We start from the raw sequence: 18,214 nt of genomic DNA on the forward strand, positions 1-18,214 counted from the left end.
CATTAATAGTTGTAAGCTTCCAGTCAGATCTGACAATGTCTGTCGTATGCACTCCAACCAATTTTTATTCTTCTGTAAATTTCTTTGTCATGATCAGGGTCCCCTGTGAGTAATTCACCTAGGTAAACATACTCCATCACAGACTCTAGAGGCTTACTGGTGATCCTGAACTCTTGTTCCCTTGCCAGGCTATTGATCATTATCTTTGTTTTCTGCATACTAATCTTCAACCCCACTCTTCCGCTGTCTCTCTTAAGGTCCTCAATCATCTGTTGTAAGTCGTCCCTAGTGTTGCTGAACAGAACGATGTCATCTGCAGACCGAAGGTCACTGAGATATTTGCCTTTGGTCCTTAATTCTAAGCCTTTCCAGTTTAATAGCTTGAATATTTCTTCCAGGCATGTAGTGAATAGCATTGGAGAGGTTATGTCTCCTAGTCTGATCCCCTTCTTTATAGGTAGCGTTTTACTTTTCTTGCGGAGAATTAAGGTAGCTGTGGAATCTCTGTAGATATTTTCTTAGATATTTACTTAAGCCTCCTGTAATGCCTCTATGACTGTTGGTATCTCTACTGAATCAAATGCCTTTTCATAATCTATGGAAGCTGTATAGAGAGGCCGATTCTATTCTGCAGATTTCTTGGCTACCTGATTGATAACATGGATGTGATCCATTGTACATTATCCCTTCCTAAAGCCGGCTTATTCTCTTGGTTGACTGAAGTCAAGTATTGCCCTTATTCTATTAGAAATTATCTTGGCGAATATTTTATACAATACTGGAAGTAAGCTAATGAACCTATAATTTTTTTAATTCTTTAACGTCTCCCTTTTTGTGTATTGGTATAATGTTGGCATTTTTCCAATTCTCTGGGACTCTTGGAAGTCGTGAGACATATCGTATAAAGGGCTGCAAGCTTTTCCAGCATAATGTCTCCTTTATCTTTGATTAAATCGACTGTTATTCCATCTTCTCCTGCAACTTTTCCCCAGGTCATGTCTTGCAAGGCCCTTCTAACTTCATCATTAGTTATAGGAGGAGCCTCTGTATCCTGTAATTAAGAAGGGTGTAGGATTGGGCTTATTGGTAAAACATGCTTTAAAGTTTGAATAACAGCGCAAGGATGGCAGAGGGGACGGAATAGAGAACAGAGCGCCAACTTCCAACTGTTTATTTTCTTTTCAGAAAGCACAGCAAGATATATAGCCACGCACTAGCACACCAACCATGCACAGAATGCCGTGACAAAGCCATACAAAATTCAACGTGGCATCGATAGCCTGAGGTATCTGACCTCCTTGTCAGCTATCATCAATGCTGGCCCTTCAAAGTTCCAGACTCAGTCTGGTATCTGTGTCCGTGGTTTTTTCGAATTACTTCGCTTTTATCAACAGTTGACTTACACCCATTGGGATGATAAACCTCACCTTCAAAAAGAAGGCATTTGCATTGGATGATGCATCATCATCAGCAGCAGCAGCAGCCTATCTTGATGATGATGATGATGATGATGATGATGATACATCGCTCCCATATTAAGTGATTTGTTTTTAGCAAAACTTGACAGATCTGTGTCGAATGTGTTCTAAACACTTCTTAATGTCTTAGCTGCTTTTAGATACGTGGATTACTTTTTAATTTTTCATGACAGTGATGCTAGTTCATACGAGTCTTATGCTTTTTTAGTTCTGGACAGCGCGCCCAAATGTTTTAAACCACTAGAACTAACCCATAAATTTCCAGAGAATGGTGTAATAAGGTTCCTAGACATTAAACTATTTCTGCTCGAAAACCGTTCTTGTTGGATGTGCTACCCACGTGGCAACAAGCCACTCTTTCCATTAAACTCCATGCACTCTAAACTTATAAAACGTGGCATTGTTAGCTCATGTTTTAAAAATTGCTTAAGAAACTCCTGCGAACATAAAATGATTGACAGCTTTCGTGAGCAGTCTGAACGGTTAACTTCGGCAGGCTATCCATCTCTTGTACAAGTCTCTGTTGGTGAAGACCTGCTGCACAGCTTTTCATCCGTGGTGAATGAAAATACAGATAGAGCAACTCGGAATAGACAAAAAATTGCGGTAATCCCATACAAGCATAGAAACGCGCACAATCTGGAAAAGGTCATTCAGCATGTTAACGTCAAAGTTGTCTTCTCTGCCCCCTCAAAAATTGGGCAACCTTTGCAATATGGCAGTCCCAGCATCTAGGCCCAAATGAGGGTGCCTTATCACACACAAGAATAAATTAATAAATTGCACAAACAACGGGGTGTATCGGATCTCCCTGTCCTGTGGTAAATATTACATTGGACAGGCGGGCCGATGCATTAATGAAAGACTGAAAGCGCACAAGTACAGTGTTGACAGCACGAAACAAGGTTGGCTTTCTGCCCACTGCTGCATGTGTGGATGTAAGCCAAGGTACAAAAAATGTAGTATCATGGCAAAACACAGTGATCATGTCACGCATGAAATAATTGAAGCGGGAAAAATTCTATGTTTAAACCCTTTGTTGCGGTAACTGACAAGGAGGTCAAACACCAACAGGGTTCAACATTTCACTTCCGACTCCACGATAATTTTCTTTGCGATCCCACGTGAACATAACTTTCTGTCCTAAGTGATCTTTGAAGCGAAAGCTCATAACAGAAATAGCGGCACCCATATCAACAAGAACAGTAGTATTTACACTGTTTTTACACACATCTTGTTCTTAAGCATTTTTATTTATTTATTTATTTATTTATTTATTTATTCGCCTGCACAGCATTATCGTAGGGGGGTTAAAATACAGGGCTACACAATGGAAAAATATTCAGCAATATCAAAAGAATACATCAGTAAATGCAACATTGTTTAAACCCTGAAATTCGCAATAGCGGAAGACGAACTAACAAAGTACACCAACATCTAAAAAAAAAAGAGTGCACACAGTGGTGCATGTGCAGAGATGAATAACAAAACATTCAAAGAATATGGCTCTCAATAGCATTTTCAATACTAGATGCTGCCATTACTTCATTAGGGAGCTCATTCCAATCAGTAATCGTGTTAGGAAAGAATGAATACTTAAATGCATTGGTACGGCACTGATAAGCTCTAATTTTGTTAGCATAGTCTCTCCTGGATGAAATGTAATGCAGCTCCTTAATGAACAGTGTTTTGTAAATACCAGTTTTATTTTTGTATATATTGTAAAGGAATTTCAATCTTAGGATAACAATAGATGGAGGAATGGATGAGTCGACTGTCCCGCGACCACACCTCCATCGGCCGCACCAGCTAGTTTCCCAGCTGCGGCGGGGAAAGCGACCGACGACGGCACGGGGATGGCGAACAGCGCAGTCGGGTAGGTTGCGGTGTAATGCTGCGCTCAGAGACAGGGGACTCATCGCGCAATTGGTACGACCACTGTTGCCACAGAGGATGTACTCAGAATGGCGCGGGCGCATCTTCACGCACACGAGCTGTGTACACTGAAAAACGTGTCGCTTGGTGCGGGCGGTGGTGACAAAAGCGCGCAATATGCCCTCGCGAACCGCAGGCATAGCAGATGAGTAGGTCGTGGTTGAAACTAAATGGAGCAGGTACACGTGGCGCTGGGATGATAACACGTCGTGGTATTGAGTAGTACTCGGTAGTGTCACGACGGACTGGTGAGGAATGGTGGCGACTGAGATTCACCGGGAGAGACCAAAATCTCGTGTTATTTATGTGTAGTTCTTCAGAAGGCGTCTGGCGCTCTATGCGATGTTCTCGTGACCAGGATGGTGGTTCGGGAATGCACTCGTCAAATGCGCACTTATAACCAGCGTCTACTCCATCAAGTCGTGCTAGGTCTTCTTGAACTACTCGACACACGATTGAGGCGATGTCATCACAGGCAGCGACATCAATACTTGCAACTGTGGTGACGTTCTCCAAGTGCCCGAAATTCGGCAAGATCCTTTGGGTCTTTTGAGCTTTGAACACACAACATTGCTGCCTTAATTTGGAAGGAGTGTTCAGGTTTTCTTTCATTATTAAAAAATTGTAGACGTCTTCAGTGATGCCTCTTAACAGATATCCTACTTTGTCTTCATCCAACATATTTGAGTTGACAATCCCGCAAAGCTTCAATATTTCTTCAATATTTCTTCAACACATGAAAGCGTGTGTTCTTTCTTCTTTTTGGAATTGCAGTCACCAAAGCAGGCTTTCAATTCCTGGCCAAAAGTTTCCCAAGTGGTCAGCACGCATTCATGATTGTCAAACCAAAGTACAGCGGTATAAGTGTGAAAAAATGCAACGTTCGCAAGCTACGCTGACGTACTCCACCCGTTATGCCGGCTTACTCTTTCGTAATGTCTCAGCCAGTCATCCACGTTTTCGTCTTGTTTTACCTGAGAATATGCATGGTTCCAGCATCCAGTAACTAGGTTTCCTTGGTCTCTGGCTGGTTTGAACAATGCCTTCTTCGATGGTTTTCGTTGACCGGCCTGCTTGGGCGTCTGCCATGCTTGTTGGCTCTAGTGGTAGTCCAGCCAGGTGTCTGCTTCCTCGAAGATCTTGTAGGACTGGGTTGTCCAGGGCGCACAGTACCCAGCACTTCCACCACTTGTTATGGATGTAGAATGGATTTATTTACAGTGAAAAGGTTAGGGAAGACATGGAACAGTCTGAAACAGCCGATCACCCAAAAACTCGGCTCTGAAGCTCTGTCCTCCAATCGCAACCAAAACTGAACAAACACCAACAGATTTAGGGTGCCAATAATCAGTAAATATTGATTGGATTATAAAGCTGGGGTTGCTCTCCTATGAAGAGCTTGAAATGTTGAAACGGGAGCTGTCGTTTATAGAATGCTTGAGTTACAGGCAGTTATGCCCTTGTCACATGGGCACTTTCAATTGCGATCAAGCCTCGATCTTGCTCAGACTTTCAATCGCAATCAAAAATGATCACTACTACACAGTCCAAGGATCGGGATCGTGTTGGTTGAGCTCTAACACTTAAAGTGTAGAAGTCCAAAGCAAACTATAAACCTGCTTAATAGGTATTAAAAGTAGTTGTATAAAACCTTTTTCAGAAAAATAACTTCTTCATTCGTTATCTTAGATAAAAAATGTAGCATGCCTGCCAATTCTGATCATCTGCAATTCTCAGAACTACATGCATGGTGTCATCACAACAGACAGATTTACAAAATTATATGTAAATTTTAAAAAAAAGTTCACTGTTCGTTAAACAGCCTTTTTAGGGGGCTATCTCTTTGGCTCTCTTTCTTACTCATTGTACCTCATTTTCTAACAATGAGCTAGATGCTGCTTATGTCAGTCTCTGATCGCAATTTGGCAGTTCGATCGCAATCGACAACCGACCAGATTTGGATTGAGACTCGATCACAATAGAAAGAGACTGTGTAGCAGCACCCAATCTGGATTGACTTGATTGCGATCGAAAGTACCCTTGTGACAGGGGCATTACTATGAAACAACACCCGTTTGGGGGCATGCAGTTAGTGCATTTGACAAACACAATCTGCGACTCTGAAGTCAACTGTACAAAACTGTTGCATCCCCACCACACTGGTGAATTCCGCAGAGATTATTGCACCAGTATCGAGGCAAGCACTTACCTTAACATTTGTGGGAAGCTCAAATATGAGCAAGCGAAATGTCACACAAGCGGACAGGAGTTTTCACTCAGTGCTCAAGCACGTACATTCGAGGCCATCGAGCAAAGCGCAAAAGGCTGGACAATCACTTCAAACAGATCGTAGCATAAATACACCATACTGGGCACTAAAGGAAAACAAACAAAAAGAAGTGTAAGTGACGAGCGAAATGATGTGAAATGCACGCAAGACACCTTCATGAGCTTGAACTGCAAAGTGCAAAGAAGAGACGCACATGCATGATGATCAAGTGTCAGAGCACTCCAGCGCGAGCACATACAAGGTTAAAATGAGAATGGTTCACTTTCATGTTCATTGAGCCATAGGTCAACACTTTGCGATGTTGATCCAGCCACTATCTATTGGTGGACCTGAAACAATGGCACTTGCCGCACCGTCGCCCATGCCCACAGCCATATGGCTGCTTTGCTGGCCTTCAATCCAAGGCCAGTCATGTTGGCATGATCACGTGATCAAGCATGGCTGTACCCATAGGCCACAGCTGGAAATGGTCTATACAGTAGAACTTCAGTCTAACGAAGTTGTACTTGCAGTGAAAAACTTCATTAAATCATGAATTTCTATATTTCGAGGTTTTAATGTTTCAGTGGTAAAAATAATTTCACAAATACCCAGAACATTCCTGGTGGATAGTGTCATGTCAGTAATCACCTTTAAACAAAATGCAAGGTTGGCCCATAATAGTATGGCTTTGAGCCACGCAGGGCATGCGGTGCAGATCATCTCTAGAGCAACGCACCGCGTGGCTCATGGCATCTGAGATAAGCATTTTGCGTTGCACAGTGCCGTAAATCTCGGATGCCATAGCTGACCCACTTAGTGCCCACAGCCTTCATCAGATGGTGCCCTCGAATTAAAAACAAACGTGCAAGATACGGATATTCACTCTGAGAGAAAGAAAAAAGATAGGTTGCAGTTTTGTTGGAAAGGTGGAGCATTGATGGCGACAGCAAAGCAACAACTGCAAGAATTAAAGGTTTGCAGCCTTATCAGTATCACCTGCGGCCAGACAAAGATCACTCGATATCCAAGAACATACTGTTGCAATGTGAGCGAACACTTTGCACTATGCCTCGGAAACTTGAGATTACGCAACTACCAACGCTAGACATGAGAATTAAATGTGCATGAAGGCATCAACAATGTCGTCTTTATCTTTTCACTTGCCGAAGATAAAAGTAACTGGAATTACCTGATAAAAAGCATGGAGATAATTATTTTTTTATTCAATACAATTCTTTGTTCAAGTACAGTCAAACCTCAATATATCGAACTGCGGCAGTGATCCCGAAATAGTTCAATATAGCCAGAATTTAATATATAAGATCATGTAAAAGAACGCCTCAAGAACTTCTGCAAATCAATCAATGAACCAAGGCCGCGATCGGGGATCGTCGTTTGGAGTGCGCATTCAGGCCATGCCGACTTCGTCCGCCGGGAGCATGCGGTCGATTGTGCTGCACACAATTAGCGTAGGCCACGCCCATTTCGTCAGCTGCGCGAAGTCAGCGTGGTCTAGGCCAATTGCGCGCAGCGCAACTGAATGCGGGCTCTGACCAACGATCCTTGATCGTGCCCCAATCGTGGCGCAAGAAATGCTCACTTAAAGCTTCACACAAAGTATTTATTTATTTGGCTGAAAGTACTGCAACAGTGTCTAAACGATCCACAAGCGATCGACCAGTGCCTTCTATTGTGCCGCAGTAGCAGAGTAGAAGGGCAAAGCAGCTACAGCCTCAGTTGAAGTCGGAGGCTGGAAAACATCAGCGCTTGCGGGATCACCCTTGGCAGCGCCTTCGTTTGGCCGCTATTTCTGCTGTGATCTCCACGTCCGTCAATCAAAGCATTTTGAAACACTGTCAATAACAAAGTATCAAGTGGCATCTACCAAGGCGTCTATAAGTGAACCCAGTGAATGCGTGCTGTCGCACGTCTTTGCGGATGCAAACAGCAATTTCTCGCGAGGCACGCCAGGTGCAGAGCATGGCACCGAGGAGGAGTCAGTGTGACAATTGCAATGCGTCGTTGGCATTGTCAAACTAGCCAAGCCACCTCGTGTGTAAGCCATTACATTCAAATGGAACCCTCGGCGCAATCTATGTGTGCAGCTGTAGTGCGCAGCAATCGGGAACACCTGTCGCACCACCGCTATCTTCGAGAGTGTTGCGGGAAAGCTACTGTCACTAGAGCGCACGTGGTTTAGGGTGGCGGAGTTTGATATATACATTTTATGGCCAACCCCATTCGAAATAAAAAAATTTAAAATACATGCATTTTTCCAGGTGATATAGAAAGTGTTCGATATACACAATAATTCGATATATCCGTGTTCGGTATATTGAGGTTTGACTATACAACATTAACCACCCTCAAAGTATTCTCCATTGGTACTGATGCACTTGTCCAAACATTCATTTCATCGTTGGAAGCACCTTGCAAATTCGGCCTTTTTATTCCTGTCAGTGCCGTCATGACATTGCATTTGACTTCGTTGACATTGGCAAAATGCTTGCCTCTCAAGTCCCTTTCCATTCGACCAAACAGGAAGAAGTCCGCCGGAGCCAAATCTGCCGAATAAGGCTCATGGGTCAAGGTAGTCACCTGTGTTGAAGCCAAAAACCGGCGAACACTGAGAGCCATGTGCGCGAGAACATTCTCAGGATGCAGGAACCACTCACCGGAATGCCACAAGGCCAGACATTTTTGCACCACACTTCTGTGCAGCCGTTTCAACACTTCCAAATAGAATTTTTGGTTGACGGTTTCGTTTTGAGTCTGAGTATACGATCCCTCTGATGTCAAAAAACAACAATAACACACACACACAAAAAAAAGCCAGATCAGCATCGTCTTCGAATTCTATTTAACCTGACGAGCTATTTTTGAACAAGTGAGCTAGGTGTGTTCCATTGACTTGCCTGTTGTTTACTTTCACGGTCATACCCATAGCGCCGTGACTCGTCAACTGTGATGATTTTGTTGAGAAACTCTGGATCATCTGTGACCTTGTCCTTCATTGCACGACAGGCTTCCACGCGATGATCCCTTTCCTCTTCAGTGAAAAGTCCGAGCAAAAACTTAGCAGCCACTTGTTGCATTCCCAAATCGTCATGCAAAATGCGCTGAATGAAGCTCCAGGATAACCCGGATAAGTCTTTGAATTAGTTGTTTGTTCTGCGTCATCTTCCCTGATGAGATCACGGATTTTGGTGATGTCCTCGGTTCACACAATTGAAGGACAACCGTAATGGGGCTGATCTTCAATGGTCATTTCCCCCCTTTTAAACCGAGCAAACCATTCGTACATTTGTGTTTTACTGAGAGCATGTTCTTTGTTAGCTGTGTGCATCATCACAACATTTCTGCTGCGTTCTTGTAGAGTAAAAAAACAAAACTTCCCAGTTGCACGTTCAAGAGAGTCTGCCATTTCTTCATGCCACGAGTGCACTGCAGACACTCACGCAGAACTGCCAGAGAAACTACATGCGTCGTTGTTGGTTGACGCCATTTGGCATACTGACTCGGGAACGGCCCTCCCACAAAGCCCCAGCAGCGCAACCTCGTAATACAAGTACATGATCAGCAGGAGTACAATCCCGGTTATTTTGGGTCCCCCCTTGTACAGTGTGCGGCCCACATATGGACAGCGATGCGCAGCTACCAGCTACAGCCTAGGGTAGAGGAGAGAAGACGTGCACTAGGGGGCAGGCCGGATAGGCATGCATCCTCTGCCCCCCTTCCATCTCTAGCGTTTGCTTGATCACGTTACGGTGTGCTTGCCCCTTCCCACCCCCCTTGCACTCAAGGAATCGTCAGCTCTCGTGTTTCTCCAAGGGTTCTGTGCTGCCGCGTGCCCGCCACCTCCACAAGTTATTATGCCACAAATGTCACAGCGCTGTTTCCTGCACACTGCATCCTGGTGCATGCACTTCAACGGAATTTTTGCTGCTCGAACTTTTCATGGGGAAGGACGCTTGCAAATAACTTTTTCCTCTGCCAACATTTTTATAGTGTTTTGCTAGATGTACCAACCATACAGGCTTCAAGTACATACTTCAAGCAGCCAAGGTGTCCGAAATTTCGGTCACCCTTTCACATTAAGTCTGTGGGGCTAGTGGTGGTGCAGCAGGGCTGTCCGAACTATCATGTCTAAATAATCAGTTGTTGACTGTATATTCGTATCAGCAAGTTCAGGGGTGGTTGCACTGTTGCAGTTCATTTCTCTTTTTAGACAAGCCTCACTCCTAATGGTGCACTCGTAATGAAAAAGACTTGTGAGGGAACTAAAGGCCACACAGTGGCCTTTAGTTCGATATCCGCACAGTAAGTGTGGATATCATTTGGCTATTGTTAAGAGACAGCAAGATCGCAATGGGGATTAGAGAGCAAACAGGAGTGGCTAATATTTTGGTTGACACTAAGCGTAAGAAACTGAGTTGGCCATGTAGAGTGGATAACTGCCGATCTGTTCGAGTAACAGCTTTTGGGCGCCCTCACGGACGGCATAGGATGAGGTCAGGAAGGTTGCTTTCATATTATGATGTCTGCTGACAAGAGATCACTGGGGATTGCTGGGAAGAGGCTTACCATCAGTAGGCTGTTGATGATCATCCCCTGTACCCATTCTCATTGATGGGGTGTGCACTAACCTGTGCATATGGCACGTGAAAAGTGCCGTGTATGAAAAAGTGATTCAAACACCCTTACTTCAACTTTTCCGAGTGTGTGTGTGTCAGTGTAGCTTTTATTCTGTGTAAGGTGGTCTGACGCAACACTAGAGGGTATTCTGCATGTGTCCACTTGTTGGACATGCCCATTTCGTCTGCTGCTGAAGTGCTGATTGGCTGGGGGCGCCATCTCCTTCTGATGCACACCCAAGCCTAGCCAATCAGAACTTCAGCAGCAGACAGAATAGATATGTCTGCTAGGTGGACTATTATAAAATACCTCCCCTCCCCCTCCCCGTATATTGATGGCTTTGCACTGCAGTTGATGTGTGAACAAAAGGATTAGTTTGAGCACACGTGTGCTTTTGATTTTTTCTGAGAAAAAATGATAGTTTATGGAGTAATATATCATGTATATTAGAAACACGGCTATGCAGAGTAATAATGCATGTTATTGCAGGAACTTGAGCACACACTGTATTGCACACATTTAAGAGTGACTGAGATGAAGGGCTGTGTGAAAAGCACATGCTATTAGGCTGCTAATTAGATAGCAGCAGTCTTATTGCCATTACATTTTGCATTGTATTAGTGGCTAATATGGTGCACAGGTGTTGATCACCTTTTTGATGATGATGATGATGATGATGACTTTTAGCTGGTAAGGGTAGGCACAAATGAAATAATGAATGTACCTGACATGCTGCTGAGGGTTGTTTGTGTCCTTTCTGGTGCCTTTGAGAATGTTACCTGCTGAATTTATTATGCCACAATTCATCGACTCACTTGCATACAAACCATTTTAATGGGAAAGTCACAGTCATCACTGATCGGCCTAATTGGGCTAGCAGTTGGCAGAGTCACAGATGGATCGTGGAAAATGCTGGGTTCAACACTTGATCCTGTTTGACTGTGCCCCAATTTGTGTGCAGAGTATGGCCACGAAGGGGAGGAGGACCCATTAGCACGACGGAGCTCAACGTAAGTCAAGCTGAGACAGAATATCCACTTGGTGAAACAGTCTTTCATCAAGGAAAAGCCTTAATTTCTGCACAGTTCATAAGGAAGTCCTTATGTGTGTCCTGTCTGCCTTCTTTTCTGCCTTATGAATTGTGTGCAAAATACAGCTTTTCCTTGGCGAAAAAACAAGTGAAGACATGTTCTGAACTTGCCAGCTGCAAAGCAATGCACAAGGTTATGACACACATGCGACACACCAACTTATGACATTTTGATGATATTGTGTTGTTGCCAGGAGCATTACAATGTTTGTACAGAAACAGATGGCATCAGCAACAGTGTGTACCATATATACTCTCGTAATGGATGCAGTTATTAAAAAAAAATGAAGCATAGTTGGGAGTGCATTTATTATGTGGGTAAATCTTATGAAAACTTTTTCAGAACAGCTTAAATTGAAATGTAAGACGGTAATGATGTGAAAAATGCATTAGATAACTTATCTTTGTAGTAAAAATATACGTATACTATTTTCAAACCATAACAGCATTTTTATTGCACTTCGCAACCACTTTGAACCAGCAGACCTGTTGTCCAGGTCGCTGGCTGCTTCATCCACATTGTTGATCTACAACAGCTCATCCTCACAGCTGCTTCCGGCCGTCTGCCGTTGTCGCAAGCATCACACTGAAGCACCACTTTTCGACACTTGTTGTTTTGACAAGCACACTATGTGTGTCTCTTTCCTCGATTGTCCTGCTCATTGGTATGTGCAATTTTACCAGTGTCTGTTCAATGTTTCCATTTTGTGAGCAGATAAACTCTGTCCAGCAGCAGGCATATAACTCAACTTAAGGCCTGTCACATACAGCGAAACAGTCAGAAAAGAAACGTTGGCATGCGTCTCAGCTGCGGGGGCTCATGGCTGTAAGCACGGCTGAGCGCATACGCAGCCGCGCACCCTGCTTTAGAGGTAATCTGCAGCATGTGCAAAGAGTGGGCGTGGCACCATGTAAGCTGCTTTACTGCGTGTTTAGTTTTGGAGGTTGTATAATCTTGAGTTTCTGTGACCCATTGGAGCGAGAGACAGACAAAGCAGTTGCTCCCCACTGCTGGCACTTTTCCTGATAGTGTTCTCCCAACGCAGGCGATGCTATCAGTCGTGGGGGCGGAGTGCACACGAAAATGTGGCTGGCTTTGCTTAATTCATACCGCTGAGAAGATATTGTCGACGTACGTGGCATGACACCGTACCTTTCGTTGCCGGCTCCCAAATTTAACAAAATCAATTGTTTTCTCATTTAAATTCGCTTTTTTCTATTGCCTGATAATTCGGAAAATTCTGCGGCCCCTTTTCGTGTAAGATAAATCGATTGGTGACTGTATTTGCAGAAAAGGTCGAATTTCAATAGAACAGAATTTCGATATAACGAAGCAAATTGACACTTTTACCGACCTCATTATATCAAGGTTTAACTGTATTTTTCTTAAGCACAGTAGTGCCTGCTTACTTAGTGGAACATATGACAGAGTTCATGTATGGCGGTCATTTAACCACATTTGATTCGATGAGTGTGGTTTTCAAGTATAGTTAAACCTTGATATAACTAAATGGATAAAGCTGGCAGTTTGCTTCGTTACATTGAAATTTCATTTGATTGAAATTTAATATTTTATGCAAATAAGTACTGTCGCCAATAACTTTTTGGGTGGAAGGGACTGCAATATTTTCCGAATTGGAAAAGGCTAATTTGAATGTGAAAAGAAATCCTTGTTGAATTTAAGATTGGGTGACAAAATATGCTCCCCAGCATCAAGGAGCAAATGCTTAGTCTGCCTCTCGCTTCAACGCATCTCTGACATTCGAGATTACGCAACCTCCAGCACTCAACGCGTGGGAGCATAGCGCATAATGCCACGCCATCTTGGCACACCCGCTCTTTGCACATGCGGCAGATTACTGTATTTACTCGAATCTAACATGAACCTTTTTTCCGATAAACAGGTTCAAAAACTTCGTGAATGTTAGAATCGAGTTCGACCCTAAATCTGCAGTACTGTATCGCCATCAACATTTTAAAATGGCTGTCTCATACGCACTTCAAGCTCAGCATCCGTAGCTTCCTCCATGTGTGTCGTACACTTAGGTTAGTTACCTTCTGTCTTCCCATTTTCTGCATTTACTCTAGGGCAACTTTTTTTACCTACACTTCGTGCAGGCTCATGTAAACGAGTGTAGTGCCGAGCAGAGGCTATGACGTTATGTACTGCACTTGGCTCGCTGGGCTGTAGCCAATCAGAGCAGACAGTGTCTTCTGCATCAGCAGACGAAAGCGCCTGACTTCACACTTACTGACTGCGTATATGCCCTTTCCTGAAACTAAGCACCAATGTACGAGTTTCCTTTTATCAACAAATCTAGACATACTGCAGCGAAATGCATCATCAGATGGTCGCTCTTGGTCGTGCGGTACGCTCTTTGAGAGCTGCATACTTCTATGTGTAACTACTAGATGGCAAGAGCTACATGTTTATCTTTGATGCAATGGTACATCCGAGGATTTGGGGTGTGCACAAGTCGCCTCCGTGCCGGCACCATTTTGAGCAAAATGTTCACAACCGCTTAAAGGCCACATCTCATCAAAATTGTGAAAGAAAAGTGCGGCCCTTGCACGAGTCTAAACCATATGTGTCACAACTACTGGTCATTCCACTGGACATCCTCAGTCCTTAGTTTCCCTTCATGTTTTTAAAGCGAAGCTTTTTGTGGCTAGGCGAAACGAAAATCCGAATGAAAATATGAGCGTCGTCGTCTTCTTCCACAGGTAGCTTGTTGGTGCTCCTCTGTGCAACCGCGCGACGCGCTCATGCCACTGCTCCCGAATTCATCGTTGTGTTCTTCCACAGCTGGCTCCATTGCCACATTGCCACATACATGATCTCTTTGGGTGAAGGCACCTTCACCCAAAGAACACGAAAAGATCACATTTGTGATGCCTGCGGCAGAAAGGATGGTCCACATATGCTGCCAAGGTTTGTGGGTGGTGGCGCTGGCTAACACTTCCAAGGTTAGTTCTAGTAGTAAAAACATAAATACCCAAGAAAGTAGATGGGAAAACGGTGCTGCGGTAGCTCAATTGGTTAAAGCATCGCACGCGTAATGCGAAGACGTGAGATCATTCCCCACCTGCTGCAAGTTGTTTTTACATCCACTTCCATTGCCATTAATTTATCATTTCTGTAATTCAGTATACACGTAATTTGACCTATGTTGTCCTTGGTGTCTTTGTTTGTTGGCTTTTATATGATTAATAAAATTCGGGCCCCTCGGTTAACCCCCTTTCTTCTCGTCCATTTCCCTTAATTAGCTACTTCTCTCCAGCTTGTGGGTTTCCACAGAACTGTTACGTCAGGCACCTGACGGTTAGTATACCAGTGTGGGGCCAAGCCGCTGCTGTTACAACACTGTGCAGGGGGGCCGAGCCTCGGCTGGTGTGCTTCCACAAGGAGAGTGGCAGCAACGTGGGGCTGCGGCTGACTGGCGGCAACCAGGCCGGCGTCTTTGTCACAGCTGTGCAGCCAGGCAGCCCTGCCTCCTTGCAGGGCCTCCAGCCAGGTGACCGCCTCCTCAAGGCAAGTCTCAGGCAGAGAACTCTTCTTCCCCAGGGGTCCTCTGAGGTTGTGTTCCAATACTCACCATAAACGGCAAAGTAGACAGCTAAGCAGACCACGGCCCTCTTAAGTTTAAGTTTGATGCTGACCAAGCTCGCAAAGGAGCGAGCTTTGGGAAGACAGCATTGAAGTTAAGAACGATCAGGCTGCTTTGCTGTCCAACCAAGATGGCAGCTGAACAAAAAGCTTGGAAATAACGGGATGGATGTCTGTTCACAGAAAAACGTAGTCACACTTTTTATGCACTTAATGTAAGCGCTATTGTGTTTTTCATATGTTTGCACATGAAAAGTGTTAAAATGCAGTGATGAAATGTGGTTTTCTTAGCTTTTTCTGATCAACTTTAGGTGGCATCGTGACGCAGAGACTTCAGGATGGTTCCAGATGCATTGAATTGCTTGGGCTTGAAGCTGTCTTTTTAGCTGTCAACGTAAACTGTTACAATGCTGGCCAGAATTGTAACGCACCCTAACAAATAATCTGAATAGAAGATTGTACTTTGACTTTGCTCAAGTTTCACTACAAAACTACATTATTGTCCAGTGAAACACTTTGCCTGGCTTGACCAGGCACAGGTGACACCTCCTGTGGTAACTGACACCACCAGGCATGCGATGAACAATAAAAAGCAGAGCACATGACCTGTGCAGGCAGTGTGCCTACTCCACTCACAGCGACTACTGTGTCTTCACTGCCGTGTGCTATGGCCGCGGGTCTGGTCACCACAACTGGCGACGAGGGAAAATGCTTCAAGTAGCCAACACCGGTGACGGTGACGCAAGAACAAGCACGCCGGTCATCGGAAAGATAGGCGAGTTCAACGTGGACACTGCAGACTGGACCGAGTGTGGGCCATCGAGGCTGCTTGCAAGGATTCTCGTACTCTGAGCGCTCACCCAACACCACAGTCCGAGTCAGCCCAATTGACAGTCAGAACTGTCATGGAGGCAACAAATGTAGTGCAACCTGGGCGTCATGAAGGCGGGTGTTTCCGCTGCAGTGATGCCCATCAAGTGCGCCAGTGCCAAACGTCAACTCAGTTTGCTACAAATGCGGGCGGCAAGGGCATCTGGCAAGAGTGTGCGATGGTGATAGTGAGTTTGTAAACAGACAAGTGTGGCGCACAGATTCAAGGCGCGTGAACACCGTGGATGAAGTGCTTGGGGCACCTGCAGCAAGTAAAACGCCGGAAGCGTACGGCCCTTGAGCTCTTCAGGCAGCTGGGCCGGCACCTATGCGCATTACAGTTATCATTAACGGGGTTCCACTAGAGATGGAACTTGATACGGGTGGGTGTCAATGCCTTAACCATAAGTGAAACAAAGTTCACGCCACCTTGGAATGATCGGCCACCTTGGAATGATCCGACGTACAGCTGAGGAGTTCTTGCGGAGACACACGACGAGTCGCCGGAAAGTTTGCAGCCATTGTAAAGCTTGGGGAGCAGGAGAGATGGCTACCTCTGTTTGTGGTAAAGGGGCAGTGCCCAGCATTGTTTTTTAGAAGCTTCATGAAGGAATTCCAGTTAGGAATTAGCAAGCCGGAATCTATTTTGTCTGTGTTGTGTGCAGAAGAAGCTGTGAACTGTTTTCAAGAGGTGTTTTCAGATGGTTTAGGCACGTTCCGTGGGGTCAAGGCTCGCATCTTGGTGCCGCCAGATGCCAAGTCGAGGTTCTTTGAGCCCCGGCGGATGCCCTTTGCTTTGAAAGACAAGTTTGAGGAATTCTTGCAGAGACTGCTCCACCAAGGCGTGGTCCAACCAGTGAAGACTGCCAGATGGGCAGCATCTGTCGTTCCAGTGCTAAAACAAGATGGGCAGTTGCGCATATGCGGCGGTTTGAAGCTGACTGTAAATCCCATAGCACTTGTGGAAATGTATCCCATGCCACGCATAAATGAATTGTTCACAAAGCTCCATGGAGGAGTAAGATTCATAAAGCTAGACCTAAAGGACGCCTACCAGCAGGTCGAGCTGGAAGAACAGTCACAGGAGTTCGTCACTATCAATACCGCCAAGGCCTTGTTTCAATACACGAAACTGCCATTCAGGATTGCTTTCACCCCAGCCATATTTCAACGAGAAATGGAAAACCTCCTAGGAGGTCTTGATCATGTCGCAGTTTACTTCGATGACATCTTGGTAACAGGTGTCAATGACGACGAACATTGGGCAAACGTCTGCAAGGTACTAGAGCGCTTGCAAGAGGTGGGCTTGAAGCTGAAACTTGCAAAATGCAAGTTTTTGTTACCTGAGGTCCAGTACTTAGGCCACATAATAAGTGCTGCCGAGCTGCATCCAAATCCTGCCAAGACTAAAGCAGTAGGGAATGCTCTCAAATCTCAAGATGTGAAAGAGTTGCAAAGCTATTTGGGTTTGGTGAACTTCTATAGAAAGTTTCTCCCCAACCTGTCAGATGTACTGCAGCCATTGAATGGCTTGCTTACCACAGGAGCAAAGTGGCGCTGGACGGCAGTTGAGCAATGTGCATTCATGAAGAGCAAGGAGCTGCGCATCAGAACTCTGTGGTCCGGGGAAACCGTGTTGTGGTACCCTCCAGTCTCCAAGGGAAAGTCCTCAAGTTACTACATGAGAGCCACCCTGGGTTCACAAAAATGAAAGCCATTGCCCGAAGTCATGTGTGGTGGCTGTCGTTAGATAGCGAGGTTGCAACCACAGTTCAAGAGTGCTTTGCCTGCCAACAACAGAGACCATTGAGACAAGTGCCTATGATGTTGTGGTCATTCCCAGACAGGGCCTGGTCAAGGATCCACGTGGACTATGCGGGACTTTACCGGAATTCTTATTTTTTTTATTGCAATTGATGCATTGTCCAAATGGATAGAAGTTCTTCCCATTTCATCACCCTCAGCGGTATGTACAATTGCATGCATACGGGTCATGTTTGCGAATCAGGGCCTCCCAGACATGGTGGTATTGGACAATGGACCCGCATTCGCGAGTGAAGCGTACGAGACATTCTTGAAGAACGACCTGAACAGGATGCCAGTACCGCCCTATCACCCGGCTTCTGATGGTGCAGCGGAAAGAGCTGTTCAAACTACGAAAGTAAAATTACACAGTTGGCCCAGGGGACCTTCGTGCACAAAATTGCACGAATACTGTTATCATATAAGTCGACCCCTTACGAGGTCACCAGGTGTTGCCCATCCGAGCTGTTGATGGCACGGAGGCTCAAGACTGCATTGGATCTGCTGCGGCCGGACCTAAGTAA

The 18,214-nt window shown here is 45.0% G+C and overlaps 1 protein-coding gene across 2 annotated transcripts in view; it reads left to right on the forward strand.

The window, feature by feature from the left end:
- pyd (zonula occludens-like protein polychaetoid) overlaps positions 1–18,214 on the forward strand; it is a 298,483-nt gene that overhangs the window by 142,157 nt on the left and 138,112 nt on the right. For both annotated transcript variants that reach the window (XM_055070109.2, XM_050177563.2), the window contains exons 9-10: positions 11,282–11,330; positions 14,783–14,942. In XM_055070109.2, coding sequence (XP_054926084.1) covers positions 11,282–11,330; positions 14,783–14,942 — 209 coding nt within the window. The remainder of the gene's footprint in view (positions 1–11,281; positions 11,331–14,782; positions 14,943–18,214) is intronic.

The sequence above is a fragment of the Dermacentor andersoni genome, chromosome 5 (genome assembly GCF_023375885.2).
Source record: "Dermacentor andersoni chromosome 5, qqDerAnde1_hic_scaffold, whole genome shotgun sequence".
Taxonomy (NCBI): domain Eukaryota; kingdom Metazoa; phylum Arthropoda; class Arachnida; order Ixodida; family Ixodidae; genus Dermacentor; species Dermacentor andersoni.